The sequence below is a fragment of the Polistes dominula genome, unplaced genomic scaffold (genome assembly GCF_049000335.1).
Source record: "Polistes dominula isolate Pdom_NZ unplaced genomic scaffold, Pdom_raw_medaka contig_20, whole genome shotgun sequence".
NCBI classification, from domain to species: Eukaryota; Metazoa; Arthropoda; class Insecta; order Hymenoptera; family Vespidae; genus Polistes; species Polistes dominula.
The window spans coordinates 5813859-5831795 of NW_028301147.1; the positions used below are offsets into that span (position 1 = coordinate 5813859).

The window sequence follows — 17937 nt, forward strand, 5'->3', positions numbered from 1 at the left end:
GAGGGAATCGCGTGTCTGGCGCGTAAGCGAAAAGTTTCAGAGTTTAACTCACCGGAAGCGTATCTATTGCTACGGTTTTTCGACTCAGCGGGGACGCAGCTTATAGGCAGACCAATTGCCGAGCACGTTCTGTGGGCTACCAGGCCGCAATCTGTCGAAAAAAGAAAAAAGAAAAAAACACATACCATTTTTATTTCTACTTGCATGAAATAAAAAAAACAATTCTAACTCTAATCAAATGAAATGAATATTGAACGTTCTCTATTATTATAAATAACTTCCTCCTTTATCTTACAAATGCTCCCGTATTCGTGAATAATATGTAAAGTAATGATTTAAAAAAAAAAATTCCTTAACTTTTTACAGATTAATTAATCAAATGCTTTTTATAAGAATCACATATACATTTGTACTACATATAAATACACGTTGTGCAAAATTCAAGATCATCGTGAAAGCCAATATAAGTAAAAATAGTCATTCGATAGAAAATGACTATTAATATTTGACGTAAATCTTCATAAATAATGAATGTTAATTACTAAGCACGATATGTACATGATTAGAATAAGATGAAGATAAATGATATGCGTAACGAATAATTAAATCCAAATACAAATGTGACTTCTCATTTTCCTATATAATTATATTAGAATAAATTATATTATAATAATAATAACAGCTTTCATTGTATAACAAGTAATTTAAATAGAACAATGTTAAGAATCGTTTTCATCGAAAATTCTAACTCTAAACGTAAAAAAGAAAAAGAAGAAGAAGATAGGTTTTTACCTCGGCAAAGAAAACCTTGATGCAAGAGACCCCTGAGATATTTACTACACTTGTCACACTTTTGCAAAATACTGAAGCTATGCAAGACAAGATTATGACTATCGTTGGTCGTATTGTTGGCTGGATGAAGGAGTCCACCAATAGCGCAGCTCGCATTGACGTTACTACTACCGGTTGCAGCTGATGTCAGTGCTACTGCTGCTGCTGCTGCTGCTGTAGTTGTTGTTGTTATTGTTGTAGACAATGTTGCTGTCGTCGTACTCGCCGTCGTGCATGTCGTCGGGCTCGTTGTCGTGGAAGATGTATTCGCGTCCGTGCTACCAGGCAACGAGAGGGGAGCTGACGTCTGGCAGAGTTCCTCGATACACACCAAAAGAATCTTCTGGTCGAGTTCATCTTTTATACCCATATGCTGTAATAAACAAGTCGGAAGATCAGAAAGTCAGCTAAATAACCGATCAATTTCGAATCCAAAAACATCTGCTCGAACGATTAATTTCATTACATAATTGAACTATCGCTATGTTCTTACATAACTATATATATATACAAATTATATGGTAAATATAGGGTTACCATATAATTTAATCGTCTTTCAAATTGTTTATTTGATAGAAAAAAATAAAGGAAAGAAGAATCTTGTCAAACATTTTTCTCTCTGCATTCTTATCTTCATTTTTTTCGTTTTTACAAAATATTCAATTTCCTTGCAAAATATAATGGAGATAAATAATTTTAGTAACCAATTCAACCAAGGGAACACCAACCCTCGATTGGTAACATATTACTCCCTTACGTGTCAATATGATCATGTTATTTCATCGAAATAATAGTAATAGTACTACTACTACTACTACTATATCGAATAACACAGTCTATATTTTCATATTCAAAGTAATAACGAGAGAAAACAAACTATTTACGGAGTATTATAAATTATGAAAAAGAAAAGGACACGCGTATAGAAATAAAAAAAGAATGGTTCACGGTTTGACATATTACTCGAATATTCATTGAAAACCGAAGCCACACATTGGAAGGATGTACGACGTCTGTCTCGTAAAAGAGAAGTAGGAGAACTAAAAAAGGGGGTTTGGAGAAATAGAGGTAGAGACGGAAAAGGAAAAAAAAATGAGTTGGAGGTGTTGGAGGAGAAGAAAAGGGTGAATTGAACGCTAGAAAGAGAGAGAGAGAGAGACATTAAAACGACAAAGTTTTTAAACTGGTGTGAGAGAGTCGGGTGCGGGAGATGCGCTCATAAAAAAAGTCAAATGAGAAAGCGTAATTTATGTGCTACGTTACGCTAACTCCCGACTGACATCTCCTTCCCCGAGCGATTAGCGCAGTTGCTGCTCCTACGAAGGCGATTCAACAGGTGTCAGTTACCACGTAGATATACGAGAAATGCAGCATAATACCCTGCTGCATTTCACAGAGACTCGAGTACGCTCGCTCACTCGTCCGATTAAATTAACGGCTTTGAACTGCTCATGCCCATCCAGAAAGTACTCAAAATGGAATTAAAAATATTCTTTTAAAAGCAGCAAGTAGTCGACGTACCAAGTTAACGTGAGTGACCGAGAAACCAACCCCTTTCGTTTAAAATCTTCTTTTTTTCCTCTCTCTTTCTCTCTCTCTCTCTCTCTCTTTTTCATAAGTAATTGAAAGAAACTGAAAAGCATTGTGAAGAACTTATTAGTAAATTTGTATTTTACCAATAATGATGTTTTTTTTACGTTATTCATGAATATTTATTATTACTGTTGTGAATCGGAAATAGTTTTCTTAATATATTAATATACGAAGATTACTTTTAATTACATTTAAAAATGTTCGATATTAAATATTAATAAATAATGAAAAATTTCTTACCTAAGTTTTTTTTAAATTTAAATTTGTTGTCTATATTTCAATTATGAAATCAGCCCCATACCTTCTCTCTCTTGCTCTTGTTCGCACGAAAATACTTGAGTTCACGTTTATACGAGACAGTATGTAACGATTATCAGCGCGAATTGTGATGTACACGTGCACAATTTTAAAATACATCGGGTTGAGCGCGTAATTTTCTCTCGCTCTCCCTGTTTTTCCTCTCCTTTCTTTCTCTCTCTCTTTCTCTCTCTCTCTCTCTCTCTCTCTCTCTCTCTCTCTCTCTCTTTCTGCGCTAGGACGAAGATTGGGCCAAACGCTATTATTAGTTAGACGTGGCAGAAGTAAGGATCGATATATTACGCATATTCACGCGAGAGAGCATAACAATAAAATTTAACGCTGGCGTTAGTTTATTTTACGTTTGATCTATAGCAAAAAAAAAGAGAGAAATAGAGAAAGAATAAAAAAAAAGAAAGATAGAGAAAGAATAAAAAAGATTAGAGTTAGTATGTATGCACGTCTACGTACAAAGTTCAAACTTAAAAGAAAGAGTCAAGAATAAAGAAGAAGAGAGAACGCTAAAGTCAAGAATATTTTATATTCGTTTGTGAGACAACGCATGGTGAATTTTTTCAAGTATTATATTAAAAAACATAACACACTACTCGGATGATTTAGAGTCTCCTATATTCGACCCGATAACTCTTTACGATGGTCGAATCGATCGATTTTAGAATTCGTTTAAATTCACTGAAAGCCTAAAGCGCCGTTGTTGTCTCACATAGACCGAAAGGAAAACCTTCACGAGTAGAAGAGAGTTTTACGAATCGAGTAGAATTGTAATACATATATTATACGCGACTGAACCAAACTAAAAAAAAAAGTTAACAAGATTTTGTCCTTGTTAATCTTTGTTCTTATAAAATCCTTTCGTGGTATGCAATACGAGAATAATCGAACAAAATACAATATTTCTTTTTTTTATTTGAAATTTTTTGTTTACGGAAGAACCGAAGGAAAGAACAGATGGATCGGGACTCGAGATCAATCAAGTATGAAGAAAAGTGCATAGAGTACTTTTAATATATCTGAAGAAGTTACGATTCCTGCTGACAACTCTTCTAACATAAGAGACATGAGTGCGCGTATTAGAAAGCGCATGCGTGTTTTACACAATAAGACGCTCGATCGCACAACGAACGCAGCAATAGGTGGTATCGCCGTTTTATCACTAATTTACGTTTTCAATGAAATTTCAACTATACGACACTAATTAGTATACCTATTACCCTGTTTACTTTATTCATTTTAATTAATGTTCTTAGCTTTTCTTCTCTCAGTCCTTCTTCTGAGCTCGGTCTCTTCCACTTAGCTTGCTTTTCCGCTATTTGCCAATTCACAATCCCCCTTCTCATTTTCAACTCAATTCCTATTCTTTCTTTCTTTAATTGCCATAAGTAGTTGCCTCCTCTTAATTAGACGACGACGACGACGACGACGACGAGTATAGGCCAAGTAGTGGAAGTAGAACTGCCGAGAGTAAATCTTTTTTCACGCGCAATACGGAGGAGTCTGAAAGGCCGCGTGAGCCTCGAAGCCACCTAAGCGAGAGACTCATTATGATTATGATAATGCCGACGACGACGATAGGAACGAGCGTATGTACGTAAGTACGTAATGTATACTATATATATATATATTGAAGTTGAATCGTTGCACGAACGTCGAAGAAGGTCCGATGCGATGAATACGTATGTATGTATATGCTTTCTATGTAAAGCGTGTCTAGCTTGTCTAACGTCTAGCTCGATCTAGGAATATTCATTCGATTTTAATTTACGTCCACGTCACGTGGTTATACTGAGTTGTAACTTTTTTTTTCTTCTTTGTCGTTATTATTATTATTATTATTATTATTATTATTATTATTATTATTATTATTATTATTATTATTATCATTAATTTTTTTCTCCTTCGATTTATTTTCATTACATTTTCATTTTTTTTTTTGCATAAACTGTAAAAGAAAATGGTCTTATTGATGGATGGACGGATTCCACCGAGTAATATAAATATTAAAGAAAAAAAAGAAATAGACGGTAAGATAAGGCACGCTCGATTGGCAATAAAAGCAAATGAAGAAAAGGAAGAATCGATAAATACTCCTACTACGTGTGGTCCAAGTCAGACGCGTTCCATAGCAATTACAAGGCCAACGGGCCAAGGAAAAACATCGTCCAGATAATAGTATTCGCTTCTAGGTCATCGTCTTTGCCCTACAAACCAAAGAATTTTCGATGATCTTTACGAAACCGTTGTGATCGACCCTTCTTTTTCTTACCCAACTCTATTATCCTGTCCTACCTATCCTTCCCTCTGACCCCAATCGCATACTCTTGCTGATATTTCTAGGTAATTCATTTAACTTTCATTAACGTGCATTTCTGTATTTCTCATGTCGTTAAAAACGCGTATATGGAGAGCGTATAAACCGCGAATAAGCTGATAAACATTGCGAGTATCCAATGCGGATTAAAATAAATATATCGATATAGGTAGGTATATAAATATGTTAATATATTATCATAGAAAACATTGATATGACTTACCATGAGTTTGTCTCGATCCAAATACCGTAGATCGCTGCCTTTGATATCTTTAGATTTAAAAATATCCGCATAGCTGTAGAGATTTAACGCTGACATCCACTCGAGTACGTCTAACGATGTCCATTCACTGACGGGCTATAAAAAAAGATAAGAGAATTCGGCTTGAATAACAGAATTGCTAATAAATTGCAATGGCGATCGATCAAAATCCGATTCGTTGTCGCATTCGAATGTATAAAAGAGAGAAAGAGAGAAAGAGAGAGAAAGAGAAGAAACAAAAATGATATAACAAACACTATTCGTAAAGACGCTTTGAATTGAAAAATGAAAATTAAAAAAAAAAACGATAATGATAAAAATCTATCGCGACACACACCAACCATATCGAAATAAACTACGTAAGGAATACAACGTAAAACGTATGTAAAATAATGTAAGCGAAAATTCTGGAGGTTATCGTATCGCGGATGTCAATTCAATCGTGTTATTCGACTCCCCCTCCTCCTCCTCCTCCATATTCATAATTACACAAAACTTTGAATATGGACATTTAAGCTCGCGAACTTATTCCTCGATTCCGAAGATAATGCGATGAGTATACCACATCCGCACCGGAACGAAGAACATGCTCGTAACTTTAACCACACGACCGAAGACAGATTAGATAAGTATAGGCTGCCGTGGCAGCTTTGGCGTGAAAGACATCGTATATACATAAGTAGCATATATGTGCATATATTCATATACCTGGGTGCGTGCCTTGTACTCTATTAATGTGTGTGTGTATAATGTATATTGTATAAATGTATGTGCACAATGGTGCGAGCGAAATATTGAAAAAAACCGACTAATCGAATGCTTAAAAAATGAGCGCTTGAAAGAAAGAAAGAAAGAAAAAAGAAATGAAGAGAGAGAGAGAGAGAGAGAGAGACAAAGAGAAAGAACGCAACCTTCTCTTACTTATAACCTTAAGTGTATAATCGTGACGACACCAACGAGATAACACATTCAACGTCTTCTTCTTCTTTTCTTCTTCTTTTTCTTTTTCTATCACTTGTACATCTCTTTATTATTCTTTACTTTATTACATGTTTCCGTAAGGAGAAAGAAACCGATTATAATTATTAAGAAATGTTCTCTATATATATATATATATATTCATAGACCAAAATTTGGACCAAAAAAAAAAAATCTGTTCGTTTTTTGTTTTCTCTCATTTGCAAAACTAAACATGATTCTTATCGAAACGTTTCATAAGTTTCTTCGACATCTATTAATTTTTTGTTTCTTTTTTACATATAGACGAAAAGAATATTTATCTCAAAATAAAATTTTATTACTCGATACCATCAAAAACGTCTTTTTTTACCTTCTACGTCGAAGTTTATTACAAATGTATTTCCAATTCATTCGCTTCGTGCGATTTTACATTAATACGTACACCTACATATTTAATTATAATTTTAAATAGGATATCATTCAACATTTAGAGTCAATTTCAAGGCTTAACTATAAAAAAAAAAAAATGATAAATAAATGATACTAAATTTTATTTTTCAATTGTAATCGTATTATTTTGTCAAATAAAATTGCATCTCCTTTGAAAAAATATTATAAGACGTTTCACATATCTGTCAAAGCTCGAATGCCTCAAACAGTGATATAATAATCCTATCTTGTATTAAGGACTTTCATTGTATTTGTATCAGTATTTAATCCTTTGAAATTGATTTTACATAAATACATACAACAGCCTGTATATCGCAAAACTCGTGATCACAGTCGATTAAAAAGGCGTCGGCGTTATTTCCTCGGCACTTCGCTTTTACCCAGATAGATTTAGGTCGTTACGCCATCGGGCTCAAGCAGGTTTCGCTCTAATAACAAAATGTCGCTTGTGTGTCTGAGAGCGTATTAAAGTCGACTTAGAAATCAAGGGGGGCCTAACGTTGAGATGGGTTTTCGTCACTAACTAAAATAGACCCATAATAATGTAAATCGCTCGATTCACTTGTCACTGATAATTTCTATCCCTTTTTCTCTCTCCCTTTTTGTATTTTTCTCTCTTTCTCCGTGTTATTCTTTTATCCTTTTTCTGTCTCTCATTCTCTTCACAGCTTCAATTTTAACCCTTTGCACTCGAGAAGTGAGTCTCGTTCACCAAACCATTCAACGCTACAACTCTAGAGGTGACTCTCGTTCACCACTTTGTTTGGTGCGGAAATTCGATGCGATTTACAAGAGTACTGGTCACGGAATGATATCAGTTACATTCCTTTTTATTCAAACAAATTTACCAGAGACAGATTTAGCCAAATTTTTTGGATGCATCATCTAAAAACAATCCAAACAAAAGATGCAGGTCCAAGAACACGTTTACAGATAGTAAGCTGCTTTCTTGACTATATAAATTCTAAACTTTTGAAGTATTTTACACTGGGAGAAGTAATTTGTGTGGATGAGTCCACTGTCAAATTCAAAGGTCGAATTTCCTTTATTACTTAAAACCCAAAAAAAAACCAACTAAATGAGGTATTAGAGTTTACACAATGGTAGATTCAAATATGGATATATCTGTAATACTTTTGCTTATTATGGAAGTCTTACCACGGAGAAATTTATAAAATCACTAAACAACAGAGAGAACAGCCGTTTAATCACGTGCGGTATGTGAAAATCTTTATTTCGCCAATTGACTAGAGATTTTCATCAGACACGTGTTCGAGCTTCGACTTCAACCTCCAATTTCGAAAACATCTGCCTAAATGGAAAGCTGCATAACATTCTAACAGGAGTTAGGAAGAATTGCAAAGTCTATTCTCAAAGAAATAACCCCAGCAAAAGATTTTAAACAACATACTATTGTGATACTTGTCCCGAAAAGCCCGACAATTGTTATTACATGAAATATCATACAAAGCAAAATTACAAAGCTAATGTTTAAGAAATTATCTTCGTAAAGATGTAAAGATACATTAAATATTAAAATATACAAATTTTATCCTTTCATTTTTGTGTGAAATGATTTTAAGTTGGTGGTGAGAAATTCACCAAAAATGCTGTGAAACGGTCTCGAGTGCAAAGGGTTAACAATCCATTATTATGTCTGTAGATTCATTTAATTTCTATATGAACATATGTGCTACTTATTCACCTTATTATTCTATATAATTAATACTATATGATGAAAGAATTTGTTTTCATTAAGAAAAAAAAAGAAAAAAAAACTAATATTCATTATAATAGTTAACAGTTTATTTACTTGTAATATTTATATTATCTATCGCGTGATATTTCTGCTAAAAATTTGATCAACTATCTAACGAATTAATCTTGAATTAATCTTCGAATGTAATAGGTGAAAACAATTGAAAAAATAATAATTTCAAAAAGTTCACAAACGAGGAACGATCGATCGACTTACATTTGTGAGAGTGCTGTCAAGAGTTATTAGACTCTGAACAATTTAAGTAAGACATTACACCGTTTCCTTCGATCCGCAGTTATGTCTAATAAAAAACATGAAACAATGGGCAGCTGATAAGAATGATAGAGAAAGATGCTATAGAAAAGAGATGAATTTGAAGTTCTTATTTTTATCCATGGTGCGAATCGAATTGTTGCGAAAACAGTAAGGCGCTCGAATTATTACGCTTTCTTGAGCATTGAGTTTGAGAGGCATTGGTCGATAAGATTTTTAACCCTTTGAGTATCAGCAAAACAATACAATTATTTTTCCAACAAAAATTTATAAATACGAAAGTTAATTTGCCCATCACCAAAAAAAATTTGTTCTCTGGTATTAAAATTATTTTACTGAAAAATTATAATTTTTCTATGATACATTCATGAATGAAAAAATAAAAACCAATAATAAAAAGTCAGATTTAAAGTGATAGGATTTAAATGTACCAACCTATAAAGGATAAAGTTATATATTGCTCGCTGACACTATAAGGATTAAAAAGGATTAAAGTATATTAGGTAAAATAGGATATACTGACCTTGTCCTCATAAAAAATTTGACCGGGTAGCGCGTGACCCTTGTTACTCCATTGGCACAGGTGCTGTCCGCTGTAGACCGAACAGACGATGTGGAAGCACGCGCGGCAGTCTACAGGACAGAGCGAAGCACACATGCAGCAACATGCGGACAATCTTCCAAGTGGCACCCTCGAGGCAGCGAATGTCCGCGCCTCGAGGATACTACACGCATTTTTGCCCTTTGACAAGCGAGCAGTTTTATCGGTGGACAAGTTAGATCCAACAATCGCATCGTTCACGAGTCGATTCGAATCTACGTTAACAGTGCTCTCGATCTCCCACGATTCTTTATTCGATTGAAGAAATTGCTGTTGTTGCCGCGAGTTAACAGCACCAGCATCGATGCACCTACATACATATCGATGAAAGGAAAACACTCGGGCACAACACGGGAAACTCGATTTGTTATCAACTTCAATATCGTTCTCGCGTTTATCGTCGTTACATGCACGCAAAAATTGTTGCTGTTGCTGACAATCCAATTTGTTGTTGCCGTTATTGGAACTATTCAACAAGCAACGAGATTGTTGTGCTTGTAAATGATTCGCGAACCACTTCTGCGGGGTGAATTGATTTGTGTTAGCACAAGTCACCCCTGTTGTTTTAAGTCTTGAGTCAAATGATTGTTGTTGTTGTTGCTGCTGTTGTTGTTGTTGTTGTTGTTGTTGTTGTTGTTGTTGTTGTTGTTGTCTCGTCTCGTTGTTATTATAACCAAGAATTGAGTGCATTTGCAAATCGGTATAGGTGCCACTTGTAGGAGCGTTCGTTAGAAAAGCTCGCGTTACTCGAGAACAACCGACGGTTTCTATGGACGATGACGTTGTCGATGTCGTCGTCGTGGGAGCTGTCATCGTAGTTGGGTTAGACGAGGAGACTCCGTTAGTACTCCCCGCACCTTTCCTAAGCATATAATTGTCCGAATCAACAGCCAACAGCCGTGGCATGGCAGACGACTTAGCTTTCGCTTCATCCTTCGACGTCACCGTAATGGATGACGATGACGCTGTAACTAACGATTTAACACCTCCAATACCCTTCAATATCGTAACTTCTTCTTCCGTACGAGCATTCAATGGATTAAGGAGAAGATCGTGTATCTTCCCCTGAAGCGCGACTACCGGTTGTTGTACCTGCGACGCGCAGGCCGCGGTAGCGCTCGTCGCTCGCTTCATCGCCAAAATCACTCGAAACCATCAAGACTTTCCTATATTTTTACACACTCTCTTCCACTATCCTTTTGTTTGATTTTCTTTGATTTTTTTTTAGTTCCTTGTTTCTCTCTTCCTCTCTCTTTCTCTCTCTCTCTCTCTCTCTCTCTCTCTCTCTCTCTCTCTTTCTCTCTTTCTCTCTTTCTCTCTATGGAAAAATGTAGCAAGGACTAGGTTTCGTAAAGCACTATCGCAAGCAGCAACGAGCAATCCCTCCGTTCTTTCCACTCCAAGAGGACAGCTTCACTTTCTTCGAATTCGACCATTTTGCTTTTCTCGCTCCTCAATCTTCGTTGATTTTCTCCCTGAAAGTATAAGAGTCCATTGGAGAATATGACGTTTCCATCGATGCTAACTTCACCAGTTCCTCTTGAACGTTCTCGCAGAATAAAATCGTATCTTTTCGGTTTTAACGTGGAACACATCAGCCTCATAACGATTTAAGATGAACCTTCTTTGGATTCGTCCAACCAGGTATCACTGCTGAAGCAAGAAGAAAGAGTTCGTCGATCCTTTCTCAAAGTTTATTATCTCTTTCTCTTTCTTTAATTCTCTCTCTTCTCTCTCTCTCTCTCTCTCTCTCTTTCTCTCTCGCTCTCTTTCTCTCTGTCTCTCTCCTTCTCTTCCGTGCTCCGAAGGACACCTGGGTCCTCGTTATCTTTCTTTCTTTTACTTTTATCTTTCGGTTGTTCAGACTCAACCGATTCTCTTAGCAAGGCGCGTACTCGGGAACGCGTGGCGCCTTTTTAACATGATCGTTGCGTTAGCGCCGTTGTTATTATTAATAAAGAGAAGTGGAAATAGACGTGCCAATGTATAAAATGGATAGAGAGAAAAAAGGAGGGAGGGAGAGAGAGAGAGAGAGAGAGGGAGGAAGGAAGGAAGAGAGAGCGAGCGAAAGAGAGCCGCTCCCGTGGGTGTGACCTCGTGTAAATTCGTTTTCCATAAATCTCACTCCTACCGCTCTCTCACGAGTGAGCACACACGACCTTTGTATAAACGCCGAGATTTGCCGAGCCGAACAAAACCGGTTCTGTCAAGCAACGACACCGAGCGATTTTCAACGTAGTCCCACGAGTACACCACACTCGTAGTGCCAAGAAAGAGAGGAAAGAGACAGCGAGATGGGGTGGGAGAGAGGTAGGTCGAGAAAGAAAAAGAGAGATAGAGAGACAGAGAGAGACAGAGAAAGAGAGAGAGAAAGAGTGATCCTCGTGGTTGGCTTATCGAACGCGATTCAAAATCGTCGAAGGACTCTCTTTCTTCTCTCTCACTTATCGTATTTCCTATTTCTCTTTTTTTTCTCTTTCTCTCTCTCTCTCTCTCTCTTGCCCCGCTCTCTTCTCTTCTTCGATAAGCACGAATCTTCTCTACGAGACGAGGGCGCTTCTTCTCCTCTTCCTCTCGATCTCATACGCTGCTACTCTACACGAACGATCGCCCCACCGCTAAATCGATCTATCATCAATCAGAACTCTATTTCAAAAACCAAAGAGTTTCAACGATTCTATCTTTTTTTCTATTTTTCTTTCTTTCTTTCTTTCTTTCTTTCTTGCTTTCTTTCTTACCTAGGTACACTGTTACTCCGTGTATTCTTGTATTCCAAATGATAGATATAACTTTTTCGTGCTAACGTTGAACTAGCGGACGAATTCCTTAAATGAAACGTGCTTCCGTGTCGCCAACGAGAGAATAAATCGCTTCCGTCGACTTGAGACTTGGTAGCACACGACCTTCGATCCACTCTTCTTTTAGCTTCTTTTAACTTCTTATTCTTATTCCGTTACTACTTGTTCTTTTTTTTTTTACTTTCTATTTCTTTCAGTTCTATTTTTTGCGTGATTAAGTTAAAAACGATTAAACTGTTCCTTCTTACGTGAGTTTTTATAGAATTAAAAATCAGTGTAAAATTTTAAGAGTATCACGCGCAAGAAAACAGTCTCTCTAACTGTTATCACGTTAAGCGCGAATTCGCGACTGGTTGGTTGCAACCGGCTCCCTCAATAGCCTCTGTCCGTCTTCCATCCTTCCTCCACTGCGTGGCACCGCACGTGACACTGTTTTACCGACCGACGTATTACCTCCTCCTTCACCCCTCGTATTTAAAATACTACGTCGGTAATGTAGAATTCACACACCAGATGAGAATTTTGTCGACCTCATTCACTTTTTCCTGTTTTTTTTTTATTCTTTTTTTTTTATTTTTCTTACTTCCCTTTACGTACGTATTTAAAAAATCCACGCGTAAGAATAAATAATAAATCGTACAAAAATGTTTATTACAGTCTAGTTTTGAATTTTTTTTTCTTAGTCTTTTCGTAAAATATTCCGCCGAAATCGAGACTATCCACATCAATTCTATCGTATCGTCATGGTTCTTCGATTTTCGACGAGGCCACACGAGAAATACGACATATCCCTACTAGTACTAGACTAATACTACTATTACTACTATTACTACTACTACTCTTCTTTCTTCTTTCTTCCTCCTCTTCCCACGGAACCTCTACGATTCTTCTTCCGGCGCGAGAGGAGTATAGTTACCGAACGAGTATCTCCCTACTTTTCTCCTTCCTCCTCCGCCTTCTTCTCCACCTCCTCCTCCTCCTCACACCTCCTCCTCACACCTCCTCTCCCTCTAACTCTCCTCGTCACTATCCTCGTCACCGTCCTCGTCGTGTTCTCTCTTTCGTCTCGTGGACGAAACTCAAGCGCGAAATAACGTACAGTTCGTGAGCCACCGGATGGAAAAGTCCACTGGGCAATGCACTTTTTGTACCGCACACCTGCATGCGCGAGCTCTGTACACACTTTATTACTTGCTCATATGTGCAACAGCGACGCGGACGATCGCCTATCTCTCCTTTTCTCTCTCTCTCTCTTTCTCTTTCTCTTCCTCTTTCTTTTTCTACTATACTTGCGCTCGATCTCTTTTTTCTCTGCCGCTTCGAAGTCGTCGTTCTTGTCGTCTTTATAAACCTCTTTCGATGAAGCTTTGTAGCTATTCTCGTAGCAACGGTACGAATGTCTTTTTTTCCTTTATTTCTTTCTCTCTCTGTTTCTCTTTTTTTCTCTCTTTTTTTATTTTTTATTTTTTTTTTTTTTGTTTAATAGAAAAAAGCTAAAAAGATCAGGGAAAAATTATCTCCCATTCGAATCCTTTTACTTCCTCGTATCGTTTTTTTTTTGTTCAATCGTACGAGTTAGATCAGAAGTCTCCTCTCGTTTGACAGTTACATACATCCTCTTCTTCCTAAAAGCTTCCTCTTGATACGACTTTTTCTTCTACTTCTGGTCAGTTGTTTTAATTGTACAAAAGCTATAACGAGATAGTGGTGGTGGCGATGGCCCACCTCGTAGGAAAATGAAAATTATGCCGATGAAGGTGAATTTCTTCTAATGCAATAGAATATTTCCAGCTCAGTTTTTCACGTTAACAACGCCGACAACGACAACGAAAACGACGACAACGACAACGACGACAACGACAGCGGCACAGTGCACAGCTGACCGGCCGGTCTGTCAAGTTCGGTCAATAGCCATAACCGGAGCCAGAGGCAGTCGTGACGGCTCTCTCGCCGACGAGCCGAACCTCCTGCTCGATTGTCGGCGCTCGGCTTCGCCCCTTTTCGTTCATGCTCGGCCCTTTTCGTAGCCTTTAACGCTACGAACCTCAGGGCCGTCTTGTCTCGGCTCGGTGCCCCACCTTTCTTTTTCTACCCTATCTCTTCACCCTATTCCTTTTTTTTTCTTCTTTTTTTCTTTCTTTCATCTTCTTTATATAACTCCGAACTATCTATCTCTTCACTAGGAGAAGATCGAAACTTCGAGTAAAAACAGCCGAAAAATAGTAATATATAATAGAGTTATATGCGCGTATTATTAATTAATTGGTGATTAAATTATAATCACCAAAATTATATAGTATTTTAACGAGATTAAAATTGTTTCATAAAAATTTATCGAATAATCGTGAGAGATCGTTGGTATGAGCACATATGTAATAAAAAACTTGAACGTAAATGAGAAGACAGCTTAAAACGTCTGCCGTATAATACTTTAATTATACTGATAAATTTAATCACTTATTATTAGTTCAATCTTCAAAATGATTTCGTTCGTGTCAAAGGTCCATAGATAAAAGATCCATCGATATATCAATGGATCTCGCCGCAGTAAATTTACAAAATTTATATATATACATATAAAAAAAAAGAAAATTCAACAGATTAAATTTCAAACAGCATACCAAAAATCTAAATATCTCCTTGATTGGTCAACAACGTGTGTCAGGAAAGCAATATCGGAAACTAATCTTTCGTCGACGTCTACTACTAACCAAGAGAGCGTTCGAACAAAGAGAAAGAGAAGAAGAAGCTTTAAGGAAGACGATTTTATGGACTAAAAGTACTCTCTTCTTACTTGAAAAAGTACCTATATATGATGTACTATTACTATATATAATATGCACAATCGCCGTTTACGCTAAGTGGCCGATTTTAAATGCACCGTTTAGGGACGATGAGAAGAAAAAATAGAAGCAGAAGAAGAAGAAGATGATGATGATGATGAAAAAGACGAGACATCCAACGGTGTGTCTCAAGAAGTATTTTCTACGCGAAAAATCGCAACCACGGTCTTCCTCCTTCCCGTCCTTTTCCTACGCATTATACCATACTACGGTAGTCGTTAATATACCGGCAGTAGCACAGGTGTGAGCTCTCTTTTACGATCGAGCTTTTTACTCTTCTCACTCTTATCGTAAAGTGCTCTCTTCCAGAAGAACTTGCTTTTTCACCCTTTCCGTCTAGTATCTCGTCGCACACAACGTCATCATCATCATCACCATCATTATCATTATCATCATCATCATCATCATCATCATCATCATCATCCTCATCATCCTCATCATCTCCATCATCATCATAACTATCATCATTATCATCATCATCATCACCGTCGTCATCATCATCATAACTATCATCATTATCATAGTTATTATCCTTGTAATCACCGTAGTCGTCAATGACGTCAACAACGAGGACGCCAAAATCGTCGAGGAAGAAGTTCTCTAACCCACGAAATTCAATGGCGTGTGGATCGTTTAAGGGTCGGCTTAAAGGAAGGGATGTGAAAGTGAAAAGCGACTTTCCAACGTATAGCGTGTTTGCTCGGCAACGGGGTTGGGAGATCGTAGAAAGGGTCCGCGAACGTGGGATGATCGAATCTAGTCGCACGCATGCGTACTACCGGGAGAGCTTCCTGTTCAAGGTCACAATCCCGCTAGTACGCATACGCGTCGCCCTGCGCTATCGCCATTGTTTAACTTTCTTTTTTTCTTTCTTTTTCGTCTTTTTTTTCTTCATTACCATCGGAACTCTAAGAAAAAAACGTTCTCGAATTATATGGTATTGTAATTTTTTATGAATAAATATATTCTATAAATGTTCCTTAATAATCTTCCATCTTAATATAATAAAATTTGTAAAATTGAATAATTTAAAAATTAAACGATTTTTAAGAAAAAAAAGAAGTATGATTGATTTTTAATTAAAAGAAACATTCGATCGTCTGGTAGGATTTTCAAAATAAATTCTACTATATTTATTTATTTATAGGTGAAATAAAACAGAGAATTTCGATTGCAGAGATATACACAGTATTGTATCATATTGTTAATCTTCTAAGAAAACGGCTGCTCGTTTATAAGCTTGTCGTCAGAATGTTAACAAAGTAAAAACATAGATACATAAATTCGGCGCGTGTGGTTATAGAAAATTGGCCGTATTCTTCGGCACGTGTAGGAATGAAGGTATATTATGTCGTAATAGCTTTTCTCCGCTACTTGAACGGTACGATCTGGTATATAAAGAATACTCTTCACATGCAGAAAGTATAGCAACGAGAAGCTGCTACTTTTATAGATCCACGAAAAGACAGAGAAAGCGGTTAGCGAGAAGCGGTTTAAAGGCTCGTATCTTTCTCCACCCGATACTTTCGTCTATTGCTTCTCTCCCTCTCTTTACACCAAGAGAGTAGATACTTTTCGTACGGTGAAAAGCAATAATACCAAATGGTAGGATAACCCTTCCATTTCCATTTCCAAGTTTTTCATTTGCACATTTACATATATTATTTTAAAGCACCGTTTCTATCTTATACTCAATCAATATTACTATATAACCCTGCGCGACCTTTGAATGTATGCAAAATATGAGATTTTCATCTTCAAGATTGGTCCCCCGACCGAGCTTTTTATTACTATAAATATAAAATAAAATTTCTCTCTCACATTCTTTCGATAAAGAATTTTTTTTATGTTTCCTAATAAATTTTACTAGTAAGTGGGTACATAAATTATCCTATAAAAACTGGTTATCAATGAGAAATAAACCAAAAGTCGAGAAACATAATCGCAATTCAGGAGCGTGTCCTCTTCTCCTCTATCGAAGAGACATGCTATATATGAAGGCGATTGCGTTGACGCATTTTGAATTTTATTTTTGTATCGAAAGAATATGTATATGTATATGTATATGATATGTATATATATGTATATATATGTATATATATATATATATACATACATACGCGAGATTGCACATCTACGTTCACGATCGTGTTCGGAAAGACAAAAAAGGAAACAACGTCGTATAACAGCTCTTCCTCGTCGTCGTCGTCGTCTCGAACAAATGATCGAACGACGATCATTCGGGAATTGTTGATTCTATGTTCGGATCGATTGCTCGATCTATCGATCGATTGATCGTTCTCGTCACGCCCGAACACGTGCACGCACGTATAGAAGGGGGGAATTACAAAAGAAACATTGTCGCCTCGATTCCACTTCTCCTTCCTTTTTCCGTCCTTCAACAACGTCGCAAACCTTATCTTTGTCTCCCTCTGTAACGTTAACGTCATATCTGCACTGTATCATTGAGAACAAAAATTTCAAGCTTTTCCATATCGCAAAAGAAATAAAGAAGAGAAAAAGGGAGAACAAGTTGGTAATTATCATATCTTTAAACGTTTGTGAACAATTTTTCTATAATTCTAAAGAAATCTACTATTATGATATTAAAATAAGTTTATATTAAATTTTCATTTAAACAAATGTTTGATCTGTTTGTATAAATTAGAATAATAATTTTTTAATATGTCAAAAAAAAAGGTATAGCCTCTTGACATTTTCGAAATATGTAATAAACGAGTCATATAAAAAATGCATTATGATATCGATCGGTATTCGTGAAAAATAAAATCGAAACTCGAGCATCCGTTTAACTTTCTCCATTTATTGTTAGTTAACTTTCCAATCATTATCGTGTCCATTGTTACGGTGATTAAAACACAGAATAATAACCTTTACATGTATTCATACATATGTAATATAGAACGTTCACGTTATATTC

General features: G+C 36.5%; 1 protein-coding gene across 4 annotated transcripts in view; it reads right to left on the reverse strand.

Annotated features, from left to right (window-relative positions):
- Pi3K21B (phosphatidylinositol 3-kinase regulatory subunit alpha) overlaps positions 1–13111 on the reverse strand; it is a 30686-nt gene extending 17575 nt beyond the window's left edge. Inside the window, exons 1-5 of one of the 4 annotated variants that reach the window (XM_089177380.1) lie at positions 12094–13111; positions 9278–10830; positions 5274–5408; positions 793–1204; positions 53–151 (exon numbers count right to left, since the gene is read on the reverse strand). In XM_089177380.1, the coding sequence (XP_089033506.1) occupies positions 53–151; positions 793–1204; positions 5274–5408; positions 9278–10489 (1858 nt within the window). In that variant the 5' untranslated portion in view covers positions 10490–10830; positions 12094–13111. Of the gene's footprint in view, positions 1–52; positions 152–792; positions 1205–5273; positions 5409–9277; positions 11082–12093 lie in introns of those variants that run through there. The other 3 variants (XM_089177379.1, XM_015335205.2, XM_089177378.1) reach the window with 3 other exon arrangements.
- Between the last annotated feature and the right edge of the window lie 4826 nt (positions 13112–17937).